The 18,803-nt window shown below is 38.6% G+C and overlaps 1 protein-coding gene across 1 annotated transcript; it reads left to right on the forward strand.

The window, feature by feature from the left end:
• The first annotated feature begins 280 nt into the window (after nt 1-280).
• On the forward strand, nt 281-17,718 carry def8 (differentially expressed in FDCP 8 homolog). The gene is made up of 12 exons (XM_080439110.1): nt 281-420; nt 1,914-2,042; nt 7,609-7,706; nt 7,946-8,095; nt 9,650-9,791; nt 10,480-10,644; nt 11,221-11,348; nt 11,444-11,557; nt 11,933-12,013; nt 14,412-14,552; nt 14,810-14,919; nt 15,783-17,718. Exons 2-12 carry the CDS (start codon nt 1,928-1,930, stop codon nt 15,874-15,876), a joined length of 1,338 nt encoding a protein of 445 aa, XP_080295236.1. The 5' UTR covers nt 281-420; nt 1,914-1,927; the 3' UTR covers nt 15,877-17,718.
• The last annotated feature ends 1,085 nt before the right edge of the window (nt 17,719-18,803 follow it).

Below are 18,803 nucleotides of genomic sequence, written 5' to 3' on the forward strand. Positions count from 1 at the left end.
AGACAGTTGTAGAATTCTGTACCAGAATCTATTCTAACATTACAAAATCTAGTCTTCTCTTATGGGGGTCCCAATATATCCAAATGTGGTGTCACAGCATAAATATGTATGGGGGGGGGGGGGGGGTCCTCCTACCTCCTTAGCTGAATTCAGACGGAGGCTAGGTCGTCCTTGTCATATTTCTTTTTTCGATAACTGCCTTCAAACATTTCTGATCGACAGGCAGCAGGGGTCCACTAGGTGTCGCTGGCTGACCCGGCATCTCTTTCAGAGAACAACAGTGTGGGACTGCAGGACAACAACAAACAGCCCACTTTAGGACAAAGCTCGTTATTAGCCCTACGCGACCATTTGGAAGAAATGTCCAACTACAAAAATGAACGCGCATAAGCTTTTGTGATAAATACTGTCGACCATGTGGTAAGACAATTAGATTTTTAGCTCATGCTTGTTGGATAACGTCAGCTAGCTGGTTAGCTTTAGCCTCAACATTGTGCTTAGACATGTTCCTTTGATGATAACCATAGTCGGAAATAGCCAAAATAATCTGAACTCTTTTCCCATGCAGTGTTTAGCATATATGATGTCTACCGCTTTATTTGGTGGCAAAATGACATTCAGTAAGCTGTATTGCCATCATAGCCATGGCTGTTGTTGTCCCTTCCAGATTGATTGAACCACACCACCCTGCCTCATCATTTGGTGTGGTTGACTTCAGGATAATAAACACTGAGGTGCTATAGTGTTTGATTAGTATTAGTATAGTATTTTCTTTATTAGGCTCCTTGCTTTGATGGCAATTATTAAACACACAGTCAGCAAATAAGCAGCTGGCAGCCTGGCCCAAATCGATATAGCCAGAAGAACTGAACTGAAGCCATATCATATCATATCATATCCTACCAGCACTGAGCCAAATGAGAACAGATTATATGGCCTTGAATGTTTATGGCTGAGCTGTATGGCCTGGTACCTGGTATGTATTATATATATATATATATATATATATCACACACACACACACACACACACACACACACACACACACACACACACACACACACACACACACAGTCACCTGAGCATCCTTGTTGTGCCTTGCGTTTTGGGACCTCATTATGGACCTTTTCCCACAGATTGTTGGTGTATATAATATACCAACATTGTATGCACGTGTACATACGCTGATGTTCTCTTTTCTTTGCTCTTTTTTGCATTCTCTTTCTTTTTAAATCTTTTTACGTTTTTTTATTACTATTGCTGTTGTTATTACCTATGCTGCTGCATTGTCTGAAGGAAGTTTTACTCTAATGTACCTGTACATAAGATGTAACAATAAAGCACAACCTTAAACCCTGAACAGATGGGTAAATTCAATTGAAGGTAATAACATTATTTGTGTGTGTGTTTCAATTATTGATGTTAACTGTACTGGGGATGTCCGTATTGATGCACAGTAACACCTGACCTCAATGAAACACACCCACAACTAATGTTCTTTAAGTTGACCTTTTGCGCTAAGCTCACACTAACCTTTGTCGGACTACTGGACCTCTGAATAATGTGAGGTCAGAATTATGAGTGGACCCTGTACATACTATTTCCTATTTTGGTGTGTGGACTGCCACATACAGTAGTTGCCACACACTAAGGCTCAGTAGGCTACATTGTTTTCCACGCAAGAAATACACAGATGTGGCATAGGCTACCTTTTGCCACACTACATTATTGATCTCCTAACATCAGAACAATGGGATTTATATTGTAAATCTGCAACGTTTCCCTTTAAATATTCATTTATCCATGTAAGTCAACCTGAAAGTTGCTTCCCATCTCGACTATTAGGAAAATTATACTGTACTTGTCCACAGGGTGACTGTATTATAATAATTATATTTCTTTGTTGTTCCTAGATGTAGCCATTGAAATGGCGTATGATGAGAGACTGGCGGTTTTCCGTCAACAACGACTCAACCCTTTTGACCGCGGGGAGGAGGAAGAGGACGATGGTGTCCACGAAGGCAAGACCCCCCCAAAATACGGTAAAGCTCTCTGTAATGCTCCGGAGGCACATTATCATTAAAAGCATCCTCCTAACTGTAAAACATTACCACACCTTAAGTTCCCTGTTTAGGATTCCCTTTTTTATAATCCAGCACACAAGAAAATCAAGAATCAAGGGGGGGGGGGGGTTATTCGTCCCTCACTCATACAGGTTCAAGCTGCAGAATGTCGGTGTGACACATACAGTACTTGCATTGATTTACATTATAATAACTGGTACATTTGCACTGTACCAATTATTAATAAATATGAGTTGAAATTCAAAGCATAATGCTGCACACTCTAGCAGTAGTGCTCAGCAGTGAGCCAGAGTAATCTGTTCTTGTTTGTTGGCTGCGGATGTAAATTAGCGTCTTCGTTAAATCCGGTGTATTTACATTAAATTGATATGTATTGTTCATCAATATGCGGTGTCCCACACATTAAAGTAAAAAGTGTTAACGGTAATAGCAGAATGGACTGGTATTCTGAGAGCTGCATGTACTTGCTGTTGTTTTTTGCTTGCTGTTTACACACAGAATAGTCAGTAGTAGATTAATGCTGCACACTGTGGATTCATTGATGTCACAGTCACAGATCACGGCTTGTTGCCATACAGAGGCTTTTTGTTTTGTTTCTTTTACAGAGAAGTAATCTTACAATGTCTGCATTGCCAAATACTTAAGGCAGAATGAGGAAATAACCAAGAGAACGATTTGGATCAGTTGGGTCTCTTTATGAAGGAACACTCAAGCAAAAACTGGTCAGACCCTGTTGTTGCTTTCATTTTCCTTCAGAAAGTGTTTAACCCATTAAGACCGGGAACGCATGTGTCATTTTCAGATTTCTTTGGCTATTCAAAAATAGCAGATCTACAAGCTCATACACCGAGTGCAGCACTATGAGCTTATAGATCTGCTAATTCAGAAAATGGTGTAAATTTGGGGAAATCTTTGAATATATATATTTTTAAAGTGAACATTTGTAAAATATGTTGTTCCAGGGACCCCCCCCCAGAAGCAAATATTTGCTTTAAATATATATATATTCAAAGATTTGCACACATTTTCACGATTTTTCAAAAATAGCAGCCCTTCAAGCTCATAGTGCGGCACTCGGTGCCGTGCTATGAGCTTGTATATCTGCTGTTTTTGAATAGCCAAAGAAATCTTATAAAATGACAAGAGATGTGTTCCCGTTCTCGGTTAAAATGTTTAAAAGAAAAATATGCCTTCCACTGTTTTTGTGGTCTGATAATTTTTCGGCTGATCTAGGACCACTCGTGATATGATATGCATCACTGGAAGTAGAAGTGATCTTGATGTACTGTAACTGAGTCCCTGGATAAGGAGGTTGAAAGCAGCCAAGCAGGAGGAAGTGAGAAGTTAGTGGACGGTAAAATACAGTGTAGGCAGTTACTGTATGTAGAACACTTCTCATATTTGAGGATTTGGAAGTCAAATGCCTTGTTGTTAGATCACAATACATCTGACACTGTTCAGAGCTCAGTTCACTGGAGTACTGTACATTGGTGTGGTCTGCCTCCTGTGTCCGAAAAACCGTCATCATGTTTTGTTCTGAGGTGTATGCAGGTAACAAACATAGATTAGTATAATTGTATTTTATGTCATTAATTTGTTGAATTATATGTATATATATAAAATATTATACAGCAATTTTCGGCACAGATTGTGTTTTCCTTGTGGTGTACTCTGGCTTGTGGCCGCTTTTTGTGAATTTATGTTTTATATGTGATCATATATGCAATTGTAATTTACAAATATTCTGTTCCACCATCTATATTGTGCACAAAATGGGACACATCAAGTTTATTTGGCCAGTTTATATGGCCTACTGTATGTGCTAGTCTGGTATTAGTAAGAACTGTAGTGTGCAAACACTCAGCAATGTGCGTAACCAAGTGCCCAATTACCTCGTTCTGCTTACCTGACACTACTTAACACGTTTCCAGCGAGTGTGCAAGACTTTTGTGTTTTACTGGGTGAAAGCAAAATTACGCAAAATTAGAAGTTTGGGTTGTGTAATTACCTTGCAATGATGTAACTCAAAATGTTGCTGAGATGTCTTCAATAGTTGCTTCTTTTATTAGAAATGCATAATCCAAAATAGTCTCATCATTTACTTACATTGCAAGTGAAACGGGTATCTATTTTAGCACAAAGCAGATGTATAACATCACAAAACCTGACACAGATTTTTTTTTTAAATATACATTTAGTGTTGATTTGACTATTTTAAGATCTGGATCTGCAGATCCAGTCTGTATCGTCTTCCTTATTCTGAAGAAGACATTGCTGCCGAAACATCACCTGTGGGCTTCAGCTCTTTCCTTTTTGATGCTGCTAGAGTAATCTAACACAAAGGTATGGCTCGCAACTCACTTTGATGCTCCAGGTTTTATTTCACAATACAGCTGATACGACGTTTCGACCCTTTCGGTCTTTTTCAAGTATAAACAAGAACAGGAAATGACCTCTTTTTATACAGGAACAAATGATTTTGGTTACCAGCCCCACCTGGTGATCAGGGGCGGTACCAAGACTTAATCAACATTTTGTCAAGAGACAACTTATCAAAAGACAACATTTCATCTTTTACATTTTACAGAGTATTAACATTTACTTGATTTTTACAACTATTTTTTAGAAAAAAGACTTCAGTAAAAATTAAAAACAGTAGAAAACTCAATTCATTTGATTCAACAGACAGGTAATAAGGACTAAGCTTATTATCTGCTGACAAATATTTTCCAAGAAATATTTCTCCAAAGAAATATACATTTCATGAAATGCATTTCTCAAGAAATACTCCTTAAAAACTATATATCTTTTGACCCGGTCCAGATCATAGCCACTGTGTACAACAAGTTACAAGCAAAAACAACAAAAGGAAAAGAAAAGTTAAAGTTTTACAACCTACACATATACAACTCCCTTCTTTGGCTTGTTTACAAATATGGCCTAATATCAAAGTCCTCATTGAGTCCTGTTGGTGCCATGGTTTTAAGATAATGGATCCACCATACTTCCCTCCTCAGTAGGAGATTGTCTATATCTCCCCCTCGTCTCGGAAGATGCACTTTCTCTATTCCTAGGTATCTTAAAGATGAGACATTGTGGTGTGCCTTTTTAAAATGTAAAGCTACTGGGCTTTTTTCGTCCCCATTACGTATTGTACTCCTGTGTTCAGCAATGCGTGTTTTTAATGCACGTGTTGTCTTACCCACATATGCTTTCCCACATGGACATCTAAGTAAATAGATTACATTATTCGTTGTACATGTTATTTTGCCTCTTATTTTTATCTCTTGCCCCGTTGACGGGTGATAAAAAAATGTGCATTTCTCTGTAAAATGACATTGGGCACACGAACCACAACGTCGATTGCCATCTGGTAAGTCATCTAGGAAAGTGTGGGGTTTTTTAGGAGGTAGATCTGATTTTACCACAATGTCTCTGATATTATGTGCTCTCCTGTATAATAGCCTAGGGGGGATCTGAAAAGATTTGTCCAATATTGGATCAGAACTAAGAAGATGCCAATGTTTTTTTATAGTTTTCTTAAAATAATTGCCTAGAGGTGAATATTGTGTGACACACTGTATGGGTTGTACAGACGTGTTTTTATTTTTCTTAGATTGTAAACATTCTTCCTGGGTTTTTTGGCATACCTTCAATGCTGCCTTGTCTACAATGTCCTGTGTGTACCCTCTTGTTTTAAACATATTTTTTAAAGTATCTGTCTGTTTCTGAAAGAAATCGTCTCTACTGCAGATTCTACGGATCCTATAGAACTGACTAATAGGTAAACTGTTTTTTAAGGGAGTAGGATGAAATGAATCACTTCTCAATAAAGAATTTCTGTAACAGGGTTTCCTGTATACATCTGTTTGGAATGTACCCTTCTCTCTTTTGATTACGATATCTAAAAAATTTACTTGGTGTTGGTCATGTTCCATAGTAAACTTTAGATGTTCATTTCTGACATTGAGAAAATCAAAGAATTGTATTAGTGTCATTTCATCCCCTGTCCACAAAATACAAATATCATCTATATATCTTTTCCACATCTTTATGTATGGCAAAAACATATTTTCTGTTGAGTTGAATACATAGTTCTGTTCAAAAAGACCCATATAGATGTTTGCTATGGACGGGCTAGCTTTACTGCCCATACTCACACCTTTAACTTGTAGATAGTTCTCGTCCTGGAACATGAAGTAGTTGTGTGTGAGCAGTGTCTCTGTCAGTTCGATAAGAACGTGAGTTTCTGGTGTTGAATCTGGTGGACGCTGATTCAGGAACAGTGTCAGAGCCTCCAAGGCCCCTGTATGGGGTACTGAGGTGTATAGGGATTCGACATCCAAACAGGCCATGTATGAAGGTTCCTGTATAAAAAGAGGTCATTTCCTGTTCTTGTTTATACTTGAAAAAGACCGAAAGGGTCGAAACGTCGTATCAGCTGTATTGTGAAATAAAACCTGGAGCATCAAAGTGAGTTGCGAGCCATACCTTTGTTTTATTATTACTGTTTTTACAGTTTAAAGCTCAGCGCCAAGGAACGGAGGATGTGCGTTGTCTATGTTTCTGAGCTAGAGTAATCTACCCATTTATTTTTAAGCAAATATGAATATTAAATATATGCTCTCTACACAACCCAAACCATCAAATTAAATCTGATTATTTATTTTCCCAGTGGCGTATGTACAAGTTTTAATTAGTCCCCTTTGCCTGCCCTGTTGCCTCCATAAATCTGTTATAAAACTTAAGCTTCACTTTCTCTCTCTTGCTCTGCGCTGTAGAATAATTATAGAAAAGTCCCTCGTTAGTTCAGAGTTGGCCAGCTAAATGCATTCACACTGAAACATAATATTTGACTCCTTTTCAAATGAATGGCTGAACTTCCAGTTAACCAGTCCTACCAACATAACAGAGATGACATAACAAATAACAGAGAAGGTTTCCGTTTTTGCCAGGGTCCATCATAACTACTTAATTGTACCTGAGCAAGACACTTAACTTACTGCCAAGTGTTCCCCCCGAGTGCACATCACAACCATCTGAGCAGCCATCAGCTGGTTGAAGCTGAAACTATATTTCCCCCATGGGGCACAAAGGTCTTTCTTACCTAATTAGTCCCTATAGTGACACCTTTTGGTCAAACGTTGCTAAAGCAAGATGATCTTTATTGTAAAGTGAAAACGTTTTCACTTGTTACCAAGTAGTACCACATGATTAACTGGAATCCCTTTCATCACAACATATATGTGAATTAGCTGCACTGTGATCTATACTGACAGCAGAACTTTCCTGTATTTTAACACAGAGTTAGTTAGGATATATATCACTAGATAATGAAGACGATCACCTGTGAATCCTCCCAACAGGCCATTTTACTGATCTGTAGTGATTGGTTGAAGTGTAGTGCAGGACTTGTCATACAGTATGTGAGCATTAACCATGCATGCCTGAACATAAAAGTCAGAGCACAGTGTGTGTTCTTGTAATGAGAACAGTGCTTTGTGCTGCCTTCCTTTTTCCTTAGAGGCCAGACCTGAGTTTTTCTCCTCAGAGACCAGAACCCTGAGCTCTGATCGCGCCATGGATCTTGGTCTAGCCGAAGACCACTTCTCAAGACCTGTGGTAAGTAATGTATAAATCCTGTTGTTTAGTTCAACTCAAAATGAGTCAGCAGAAACTATGAAATATAATGTTTCTTATGTGTTTATGAATTCTTATATATTAACTGTGTGTGTGTGTGTGTGTGTGTGTGTGTGTGTGTGTGTGTGTGTGTGTGTGTGTGTGTGTGTGTGTGTGTGTGTGTGTGTGTGTGTGTGTGTGTGTGTGTGTGTGTGTGTGTGTGTGTGTGTATCCTGTTACAGAGATCATTTGTTGCATCAGATATTGAACAGCTGAAGCTGGCCATTGAGGATTGTAAGAGACTGATCCTGGAGTTGCCTGAACACTCGGAGAGACAGAAAGACACAGTAGTCAAACTCATTCATCTGCGCCTCAAACTGCAAGAGCTCAAGGTAGGAGGCTGAGGAGTAAACTGACAGCTGTGAAGAAAAGCACAGAAAGTGCCATGCTAAATTGACTAGTTTAAAAATGTAAAATAAATCGTGAAATTAAGACGCATTTGCGTATGTTTCAAAGATATATATCCAGTATCAGGAAGTGGGAAGTGTTTAAGAAAAATCACAGAGCCTGTACACAATGCTCACAGCTGCCTTAAACTAGTTTTCTTCCAAATAGAATTTACCTATACAGTATATGGGAGAATGAAAACTCAAGTCCATGTCACTGTGCTTCACAGTCAGGGTTTTCTTATCTTAACGTCATCCATGTCCTCTTTCATGGTGCTCGTTTACTGTGGTTTATGTCAATTGTTAAACCCATAAAAACATATTTCACCTAATGATTGCCACACTGATGCTTGATGACCTGCAGTATACATCATTTATAACAGTATACTTGCCCTTTATGCAGTCTGAGGAAGGTCAGTGAGACCGAAAAACATTGCTGTGGTATTTCTCTGAAGAACATATATTTTTGTTTAACTAATAAAAAGAACATGTGATTCTACTCACATTCAGTATCTTAACAACATGGAATGGTCCAAAACAAAAAAACGTGGTACTGTGTTTGTGGATGACATTGATCTGCAGTCATCTGACACCAGCTGAACAGTCAGCTGAACAATGTTTCCTTTTGAAACAAAACTAATGAACTGCTTCTCCTGTTACCATGGAGAAACTTGACTGTATCAAACAAGATTAAGAGTCTAAAAGCAGAGCAGTCATCCCCTAGAGTCTGTGCTGCTCCATACAACCACATATGAAGGTTATATTCCATAAGATTACGTACTGTACTTGTAATTGTCTCCAAAGAAGTAAGCAGTCAATACAATGTTTTTAAATAGCTGCAGCTATGTTAATATATCCAACCTCACCTTTCCCTGCAATATACCATAATACTGGTACAGCAGCATATGTTTGTAGTGCATATTGTAACAGGTGGTGTAATAGCTTTTTTTTAAGCAACCCTCTCTAAAAAAATGTTTATTGCCAAAATTCCATGTCAAATTGTTTAAATTGTTTGATTGAATCACACCTTCTTAAACCTTGGCACAAGCCTGTCTTTGATCTAGTAGTAGCCTGAGGGTAAGGACGGTGTTACTACTTTTATTTAGGGAGTTCCCAAGCCCAAACCATCTGTCTATTTGGTTTGAAATGATTAAATACAGCTTAAAAGAGAGGTCAGGAGAGATGGTAGGAGAAGGAAAGCAGAGAGAGGACACAGGGGAGGTGAAGGTAGAGGCCTTGTTGGCTAAGATGCTACCAGCTTGGCTTGCTTCTGGACCACAATGGAAACAAGCCTTGGCTTTTTGTGTCATCCAGTTGTTGTGTTCTTCACCTGTTGTAATGCCTGTACTTATAAAGTCAGTAAAGTATTCAATCAATCAAACCCATTCATAAACTTCTGATACAATTTAAACTATTCCTCACCTTTCTGCATGGACCCATGGGCCATGGACCTTTCTACATGTAGTGTAGAAATGTCTCCGTTCTTTTGTTCCTCAACAGGACCCTGAGGAGGACGAACCCAATCTCAGAGTTCTTTTGGAGCACCGCTTTTCCAAGGAAAAGAGCAAGAGTGTCAAACAGACCTGTGACAAGTGTAGCACCATCATATGGGGCCTTATCCAGACATGGTACACATGTACAGGTGAGAGACACTAAAGCCTAACACAGGTGAGAGACACTAAAGCTTAATTCATGCTTGGTGAAAATGTGACCCAACAAAGAATTATATATTTTTTGGACGTTTAATTTATATCCATAGACTTATGCTAGTAGCGGGGCTCTATAGACCTCAACCATGAGTTTCCGGAAGTAAACATCCCATTAATTGTATTAATGGGATGTTATTATCACCTATGTCATAACAATCGAATGTAGACTAACCACGAGGGTCCTGGTTGTAAAACAATGCGATATCTCAAAATCGAATGGACGGATTGTCAATTAAACTTGCATGCATGCATGCTCCCTGGAGGATGGCCACTACTGATTTGGGTGATCCAATGGCATTTCTGCTCCACCCGCCAAAATCTTCAATTGCACTCAAAATCTAATGGGCAGATTGCCTTGAAACTTAAATGTGCTCAATAAAAGGATCAACTAATTTATTTTGAGAGGTCTGTCATTTCTCTTTGAGAATCTTGGGGATGCTAGTGTACCAGGATGTGCAGGGATAGTCAAAGTGACATTGACGAATAGCCACTGCCAACATTTCAAGGGCACTTCTATCTCTAGGGTGGATATTCTACCTAGAATAATTTATTTAAAAAAAAATTATTACAAAATGATAAAAAATGTGTCATGTTTGCCTCTTTTTGTTTTTAATATTGCAGGTTGCTATTACCGTTGCCATAGCAAGTGCATGAACCTAATCACCAAGCCTTGTGTGAGGTCAAAGGTTAGCCACCAGTCTGAGTATGAGCTCAGCATCTGTCCTGAAATAGGACTGGACCGACAAGACTACCGCTGTGCAGAATGTCGCACTCCTGTGTCACTGAGTGAGTGTGCATACATTGTATCTTTGTAGCGATTATAATATCAATTACTTCTTCGATTCATTGAGAAGCGCAGGTTTTGAATAGCCGATCTACAAGCTCACAATGTGTCGCGATGAGATGCGTTGTGAGCTTCTAGATCGGCTATTTTCAATACTTAAGAATACGTTTTTAATGTTGTGAAACTTTTCTCCTAGAATGACATGCCCAAAATAGTGATTGATCATTAATAGATTATTATATTTTATTATTTTATTGAATTATCGATTAGCAATTACTTTTTATAATCGATTACATGTATTAGTTTGATTAACTGTTGCACCACTAGTATATGGTAAAAGCACTTTGGGGACTAGGGCTCTATAGTTAAGTATAGTTATCACAGGTCATCATATTCATATCATTATCATAGGTCATGACACTGTCATGATTTTGTTCATGAGGCCATTTGTAATTAAAACAAAACGCATTACCATTGCATTGTATTTTAAAGGCGTTTGTAATTAAAACACATTACCCTTCCTTTTGTATTTCCTGTTTTATAATTAGCCTAAATGCTTTGCGGTTGTCATCTCATAGGGGGTGTTCCTTGTGAGGCCAGGCAGTGTGACTACACAGGCCAGTATTACTGCAGCACATGTCACTGGAATGACACGGCCATCATCCCAGCACGGGTCATTCACAACTGGGAGTTTGAACCACGCAAGGTACCCTGGATTACCACACAGAATTTGGCACAGTGCAATGTGCTTTCACTATTATCTGAAAATATATGTGCTCTGACAATCTGTCTGCCGGTCAGGTTTGTCGATCCTCATTTCGTTACTTGGCTCTGATGATGCCGCGACCTGTCCTCAAACTGAAAGAAATCAACCCGCTGCTCTTCAACTTTGTGGAGGAACTGGTGGAGATTAGGGTGAGTAGTAACCTGACCCTTTATTGATGAGGCGGTTCTATCAAAGATATAACAAAGTATTTTGAGTCTTGAAAGGTTTGGAATGAAAATACTCAGAGTTTAGACCGATTAAAGCCCACAATTCTGATCATGTGCACTACACTTTCTAGATGTAGTTGACATGTTATTTAAGTGACATGTAGGCCTATCACAAGTACCTAATTGCCTGATGCCGCATAATCGTCATAATTGCTCTGTATCAATTTATTTGTTGAAAAATGTTCATGAAGTGTGTGTGTGTGTGTGTGTGTGTGTGTGTGTGTGTGTGTGTGTGTGTGTGTGTGTGTGTGTGTGTGTGTGTGTGTGTGATTTTTACATGGTTGACCACTCTTACAGAAGCTTCGTCAAGATATCCTTTTGATGAAGCCATATTTTATCACTTGTAAGGAAGCAATGGAGGCTCGGCTATTACTGCAGGTCAGCGCCGCTTAAAAATCTATACTTCATACTGCAGTAGCAATCTGATATCCAGTCATATTTCTCATGCCATGGCTTATGTGCAGGATTAATGGGAACAGTGCCACCGTGTGGAAAATGCATTTATATGTGCTTGATTTGTGTTTGAAGCTTTAACAGTAGTGTCCTCAACGTTTATATGCATTAATATGTGAAATTGTGATGAGAAACCTGTGACGTGGGACATAAACACTTATAAGGTTTATAATCTAAACCGTATAAGTGTTTCTATGTTCCCACATCACAGAATATTATTTGGAGTAATATCTCACTGATTAGCCACCATCAATACGTCTCAACGCGATGTTGCGTTGTGATCTTGTAGTAAGGCTGTCCACAGTTCTCAGCAACTTATACACATACCAAGCTTAGGTTCAACTGGTGTTCTTGGTTCCACCAAAGTAATCCATCAGTTGCCAGAACATGGCCAGGTACAAAAATATGAAATTATGTATTCACATATCCAGTGCTTGCCTATAGTGTGAATGACTGCTTGCTTTTATTAGTGTCTATGCACAGTGATCTAAACATACATTATATGTTGTGTTATTATCATATTAGTGTACTGCGCAATTTATATTCACATTATGCCCCTCCAAGATACTTCCAACATTACAGTATATCATAGAAGTCAATTTAAGAAACAGTCTGCTCAACCACATCAACATTTATTCATTGCATTTGTAGATTAGAGATTATTGCCAGCAGTGCAGTGTCCCGGCATGAAGGGAGTAGTATTTCAGTGCTCTTTTCTGTAACTGACTTGTTCTTGAACCACTTGAAACCTAGCATCCCTTTTCTTGGCATGTCATATTAGGTGCAAAAATAGCCAATCTACAAGCTCATGATGCGTTGCGATGCAACATGTTGTGAAGTAATTCTTTCAGGTTATTTGGTTATTTTCTCAATTTTCTCATCTTGCTTTGCTGCCTTATGTAATCTGCCTTGAAATGTAGCTCTTGTTTCTCACCATCAGTACATGATTTGCAGCTGATGTTTTTCAGTCGGGACTTTATAAAACACTTTGACACAATGTACTGTAGAAACACATGATTTATCTGACTCCCCCTGGTCATAATCACGCTTCTGCCATAATGTGCTATTATGACCTAGGGGTCCTTGTTGTTGGACATTAAGGCTTATTATGATGTATTACATTGATTGTAACGGTTAATAAACAGAACGACAGAATGGCCTTACCTCTAGTGCCACACGTAGGCCAAATTTCCACTTGCACACAAGCTGTCTGAAAATGGGCATGACCTCATGACCTTTACTCTAGTCGTGCTACCCCCAGGCCACAATGTCAGCTTTGCACACAAGATATCTCATAATCTAATCAGCTTGCAAGATGGACCCTATAGCAGGTTTTTTTCAACGTTTTTCAGGCCAAGGACCCCTTAGCTGAGAGAGAGATACATTGTATAGAATTATGTTGCAGATTAAACTTTTTCATGGATTATATAGATATATAGATAATCAATGTTTTTATTTGGTTTATTTCAGACATTTAACCACTTGAATCCTCAATACTTTGTCAACTTGGTTTGCTTCTTTTTTCCCTCTACACCAAAGCCGATCCACAAGCTCACCAGGCCTCGCTCTGTGATAGATTTTGGTGACCCCATGACCTCTTCTCTAGCACCAGTGCACCACCCTTTGGGCAACATTTGCTGTTGGGCACGTTCTCTAGGGACTTTTTAGACTCTTAGCCTGGCGCAAAATGGTGCAAAACAGTTTAAATGAATTAGGCATAAATATATTGTGGGAAAAAATGTTTAAAAATAAATACTAGAACTTTTTTATAAATTAGGCCCCAGCAATTTAGTTACAAGGCTGGAAATAGATACAAGGTTGAAAATGTTTAAGAACCTGTGCCAGAGACAATTATGTACTTGGGTCACGATGCTGGTGGTGGTTGCTGGAATTAACTACTTTTATTAGTTTATTAGTTTATTCAATGATGGGCAGACATCAGAAGAGCTCACATAATTTAGATCATACACTGATACCTGATGTAATAACAACCTTTTAATGAAGGTTATCCTCCCTGTCAACTTTTTAAATGCCATCTACATGGCCATTTCTGTATCTTTAAATGATTTGGTTTTCAGACATCACACTAAAAGTGTTAGTGCTTAGATTCTTTTGTCCAATTACATTTGGTCTTTGCTCACCGTGTTGCATCGTTGTTCATTCCTTTGAGGTTGCCCTGTGTTTTTCTAATGTCACATACACTATACCATAGCAGATTTTTTTCCCCTCATCTTTTAGTATTCCTTCATCATTTTGTACACTTTGTGATTATTCATTGTACAAATGTGCTAATCCCATTACTTTTGATGTTGTATGTCCGCAGCTCCATGACCGCCAGCACTTTGTGGAGAATGATGACATGTACTCACTACAAGACTTGATTGACATCTCCAGTGGTCGACTCAGCTGCTCTCTCACCGAGATCCACACCACGTTTGCTAAGCACATCAAATTAGACTGTGAGGTAGGCCTTTTCATGCATAAAACACACAGCATAGTACTGATGAAGTCTCCTTCATAATCTCATTGCCCATGGTTCCTTCACACTTAACACGGTTTCTTCTTGCATAACATGTTGTTTTTCTTCTTGCATAATGTCTTGTTTTGTTGTTAAGTTTATAAGGGTTCTGCTGTCTTGAATAACACTGTGACACTGTGTGTGTGTGTGTGTGTGTGTGTGTGTGTGCGTGTGCGTGTGTGTGTGTGTGTGCACGCACATAGCGGTGTCAGGCCAAAGGATTTGTGTGTGAACTGTGTAAGGAGGGCGACATCCTGTTCCCCTTTGACAGTCACACGTCAGTCTGCCATGACTGCTCTGCTGTCTTCCACAGGTTAGCCAATCACATCAATTATTATTATCTTGTTTCTCACCATCAGTACATGATTTGCAGCTGATGTTTTTCAGTCGGGACTTTATAAAACACTTTGACACAATGTACTGTAGAAACACATGATTTATCTGACTCCCCCTGGTCATAATCACGCTTCTGCCATAATGTGCTATTATGACCTAGGGGTCATTGTTGTTGTACATTAAGGCTTATTATGATGTATTACATTGATTGTAACAGTTAATAAACAGAACGACAGAATGGCCTTACCTCTAGTGCCACACGTAGGCCAAATTTCCACTTGCACACAAGCTGTCTTGTGTGCAAGTGAATGGAGGGTTTAACCACTTAAACCCTCCATTCTTAGTAAAAACTGACCTAGGTCCGCACTGCACTTACTCAGACTGCTTTTTTCCATCTACACCAAATCACTTTGCCATAAATAGCCGATCTACAAGCTCACTAGGCTGCACCAACGCTCCTGATTTCGTGTATAGAGGGGCGGGTGTATAGAGGCGCAGAGAGACTGCACCTGATCCCATTGGTTCACCGATCTGTCCGTCAACCCCCGCCCCATTAACACAACATTACGAGCGACGCCCACTGCACTCTGGTTGGTTGGGGAAATGAAACACTTCCTATACCGGGTACACCGACGCGTTCCTCCAGGCTTTTATTTTTTAGCAAAACTAAACAATAAAAGTCTGGAGATCGAGGCTACAAGCTCACAAACGTGACAAGTTGTGAACTTTTGTGTTCCCCCCAGAATATGGATGCTGGGTAGCAGTAGTAACAATTGTTATATTATCTCTATCTCTATACCATATTATATTATATTTGTTTTTTTTTGTTTGTTTTGTTAGAGATTGTTACTACGACAACTCCACAACTTGTCCCCGATGTGCCCGGATGACAGAGCGCAGGAATGATGATCCATCAGATATGAAGGACGTGTGAATGGCATGGGAGAGGAGCGTACCTGGTGTTTACTGTGACTACTAGTGGATTTTGCACTTTGCCTAAGGCTTGATTTATACTTTTTTTTGCGTGCACACTGAAAATAGCAGATATACATTACAAGCATTGTGAGCTTTGTAGAACAGCCATTTTCAGTGTGCGACCCCGGCGCGCAACAAAGTAGAAATCAGGCTTAATGTTGCATACCACTCTATCAAGACAATTCTGATAAGTGTTCTGACTACAGTGACTAGCTGCCTAGCTATTCTGTACAGTCTCTGTGTTTTGTGGGAGATGTTTCTAAGTGTCTTTATTCCATTTCAGTGCACTAAATAATGGATAGCAGGGTATACTTACAAGCCCATCTGGACAATTTTTTTATTTTTAATCCAAGATTTTACTTGATACTCTGAGACTGGTTGTACTAAGTACTATGATGTGTTTATGTGTGTGGTGTATGTATGTCTATTTACTAAAAAAATCTAATGTTGCTAAATAAACATAACGGACCTGTACAGAAAAACCAAATACAGAAGGTCATTCTGCATGCAATATTTGCCATTGAAAACCTCAACTGTGTCAACTTATAATCAACGTTAAAATCCCCTGAAATGAAAAACAAAAAAGAACTTAAGCTACTCATCGTATTGTACACCAAGGGATTGATACACTATAAATGTCTACTGTATACTAGACTATAAAAGTAACATGTTGGTTGTTGGTCTCTTAGCAAACTGAAGGCATTACACTACGGTGTGGGCTTTTCTCCTCACTAGCTGGTATCACTTACGTCATTTGGTTTTCACCACCATATTGGACGAAATGCCATCAGTAATTTAAAAATCAACATTTTCCACTAGCTTGCAACAAGCTGTGTGATCAAAAATTTATGTTGCCCGCCCGCACCCCCCACCCCATATAATAATCTCTTGCTGGCTAGGACTGTCTCTAATGCTAATTACCCACCCATTTAAGTAACAGATTCCAATGCTTATTTTAACTTGTCTAACTTTAAGTTCAAGGGATCTTTAACAGAATATACACTCATGTCACCTCCAGGCCTTTAGAACAATATTTAATTTAAATGGGGCATTTGCACTTTTAGCTTGTACTCCCCTGCATGAGTTCATAAATATTCACCCACCAAACTTGGTCGTTTACAATTTTAACAATTTGTTAAATGTAAATAGTCATGGCTAAGAACGTACTATCAATGTAGCCTATGCGTCCTAAATTCTACATTCTAATGAAAGGATTAGAGTTTAGAGTTCATAATGGCAGCCACTGCTCCCAATAGTTAGAATGGGTAAATGTAGACGAAAAATTTGCAAATGTACTGTAGCAAATACCCACATAACAATTAAAGGCGATACTATAATAATATTTTATTATTTAATAAAACATAATGTCATGCAATTGAATATATAATTTTAATAGACTTCATTTTAGTGCAGTGCTTTCCCAATTGACGAGTGAAAAATATGATGCATTCATAATCCATTATTCACACGGTTCACATAAGACTGTCAGCTATAAGTTTGTATGCATTTAGTCCTGTTCCATATTAATGCACTTATACCATTACATGTGTATGGTTGTAGACAGCCTGCCTCAAGGTCCAGATTTTTTCAATAGTGGCAAACCTCTTGAATGATACTTTTGGGAACACTGACTTAACATTATTTGTTTTAAAATAATGAGTTGTGTCTGTTATATTTCAGCATGATTAATGGAAGCTTTCTTTGAATAATGATCTTATAAGTTTGTGCTGTCATAATCTGTGGTAGTTGTCAAATCATGTGGACTATTGCATGAATAAAGTGATGTAGATAGACTGAGGAATGGTGTTGAGAGTGTGTTTTCAATGTAGACAGGATTTATCTGTGTTGAGAGAGTTTTCAATGTAGACATGACTATCATATGCAAGCACTGTTCCCAAACAGTGTGCCGTAAGACACGTTTAGGTGTGCCTTGGGATTCTGATTATTATTGCAATAAATGCAGCTATCCAAAAGGTCATTCATAATTTTTTTATATATAATATCACTTATTTTGTGCACTCATTTTCCAATACAGATGCAAATTCTCAACCCAAAAAAAACACTTTAACCTGGCCTCACTATTTTGGGCATGTCATAGGAGAAAACTTTATTTTTATGTTTATTTTATGTATTTCACCACACACAAAATAAAAAAAGATCTTAAACTCACGACATAATGCATCGTGATGTGTTGAGAGCTTATTGGCTATTTTCTGCATGAATACAGGTGTGCCTTAAGATTTTACTAGTTAGAAAATCACTGATGCACAGCATGTTCTCACTAATGTCAGTCAACATCTCTTGACATAGCCTACAGCAGTGTATATCAACCCTGGCAAACGTCCCAATTTTGGGCCGGGGCTACTGCTGAGGTGTGCCGCGCCGTTTGAAGAAGGTTTGAAAAAATATAATTTTGATAATTTTGATTTTTTTTTAACAATTTTAACAATAATAATAATCAGGCATGCAAACAGCCCCGAGGTGAAAAGGGTGACAACATGCTGTTTTTTTCGGGTCAGGTGTCACACTATTGCCCTATTTGGATTAAAAACGGCTAGTGGAAGCTGAAAAGCTACAAGTTTGCATGTCTGAATAATGCAAAAACAGAAATATTTGTTTGCATTTGCTTTTTTTCTATATATATATATATACCGTATATCTAGGTGTTCCCTGGGATTTTTTGGCTATGCCAGGTGTGCCTTGGCACAAAAAAGGTTGATAGACACTGGCCTACAGGCTCTGTCATAAACTTTGATTTGTGAGACATAGAGTTTTGGTCATTTCGGATTAGGTGACACCAACACTTAAAAATCAATGCAGAAGAAAAACTCCTGTGAGAGACAGATTATACTGCCTTATCAGTAGCTTATAGATCATTGGTTCTCA

This window comes from Gymnoscopelus braueri (assembly GCF_963280865.1).
Source record: "Gymnoscopelus braueri genome assembly, chromosome: 1".
Taxonomy (NCBI): domain Eukaryota; kingdom Metazoa; phylum Chordata; class Actinopteri; order Myctophiformes; family Myctophidae; genus Gymnoscopelus; species Gymnoscopelus braueri.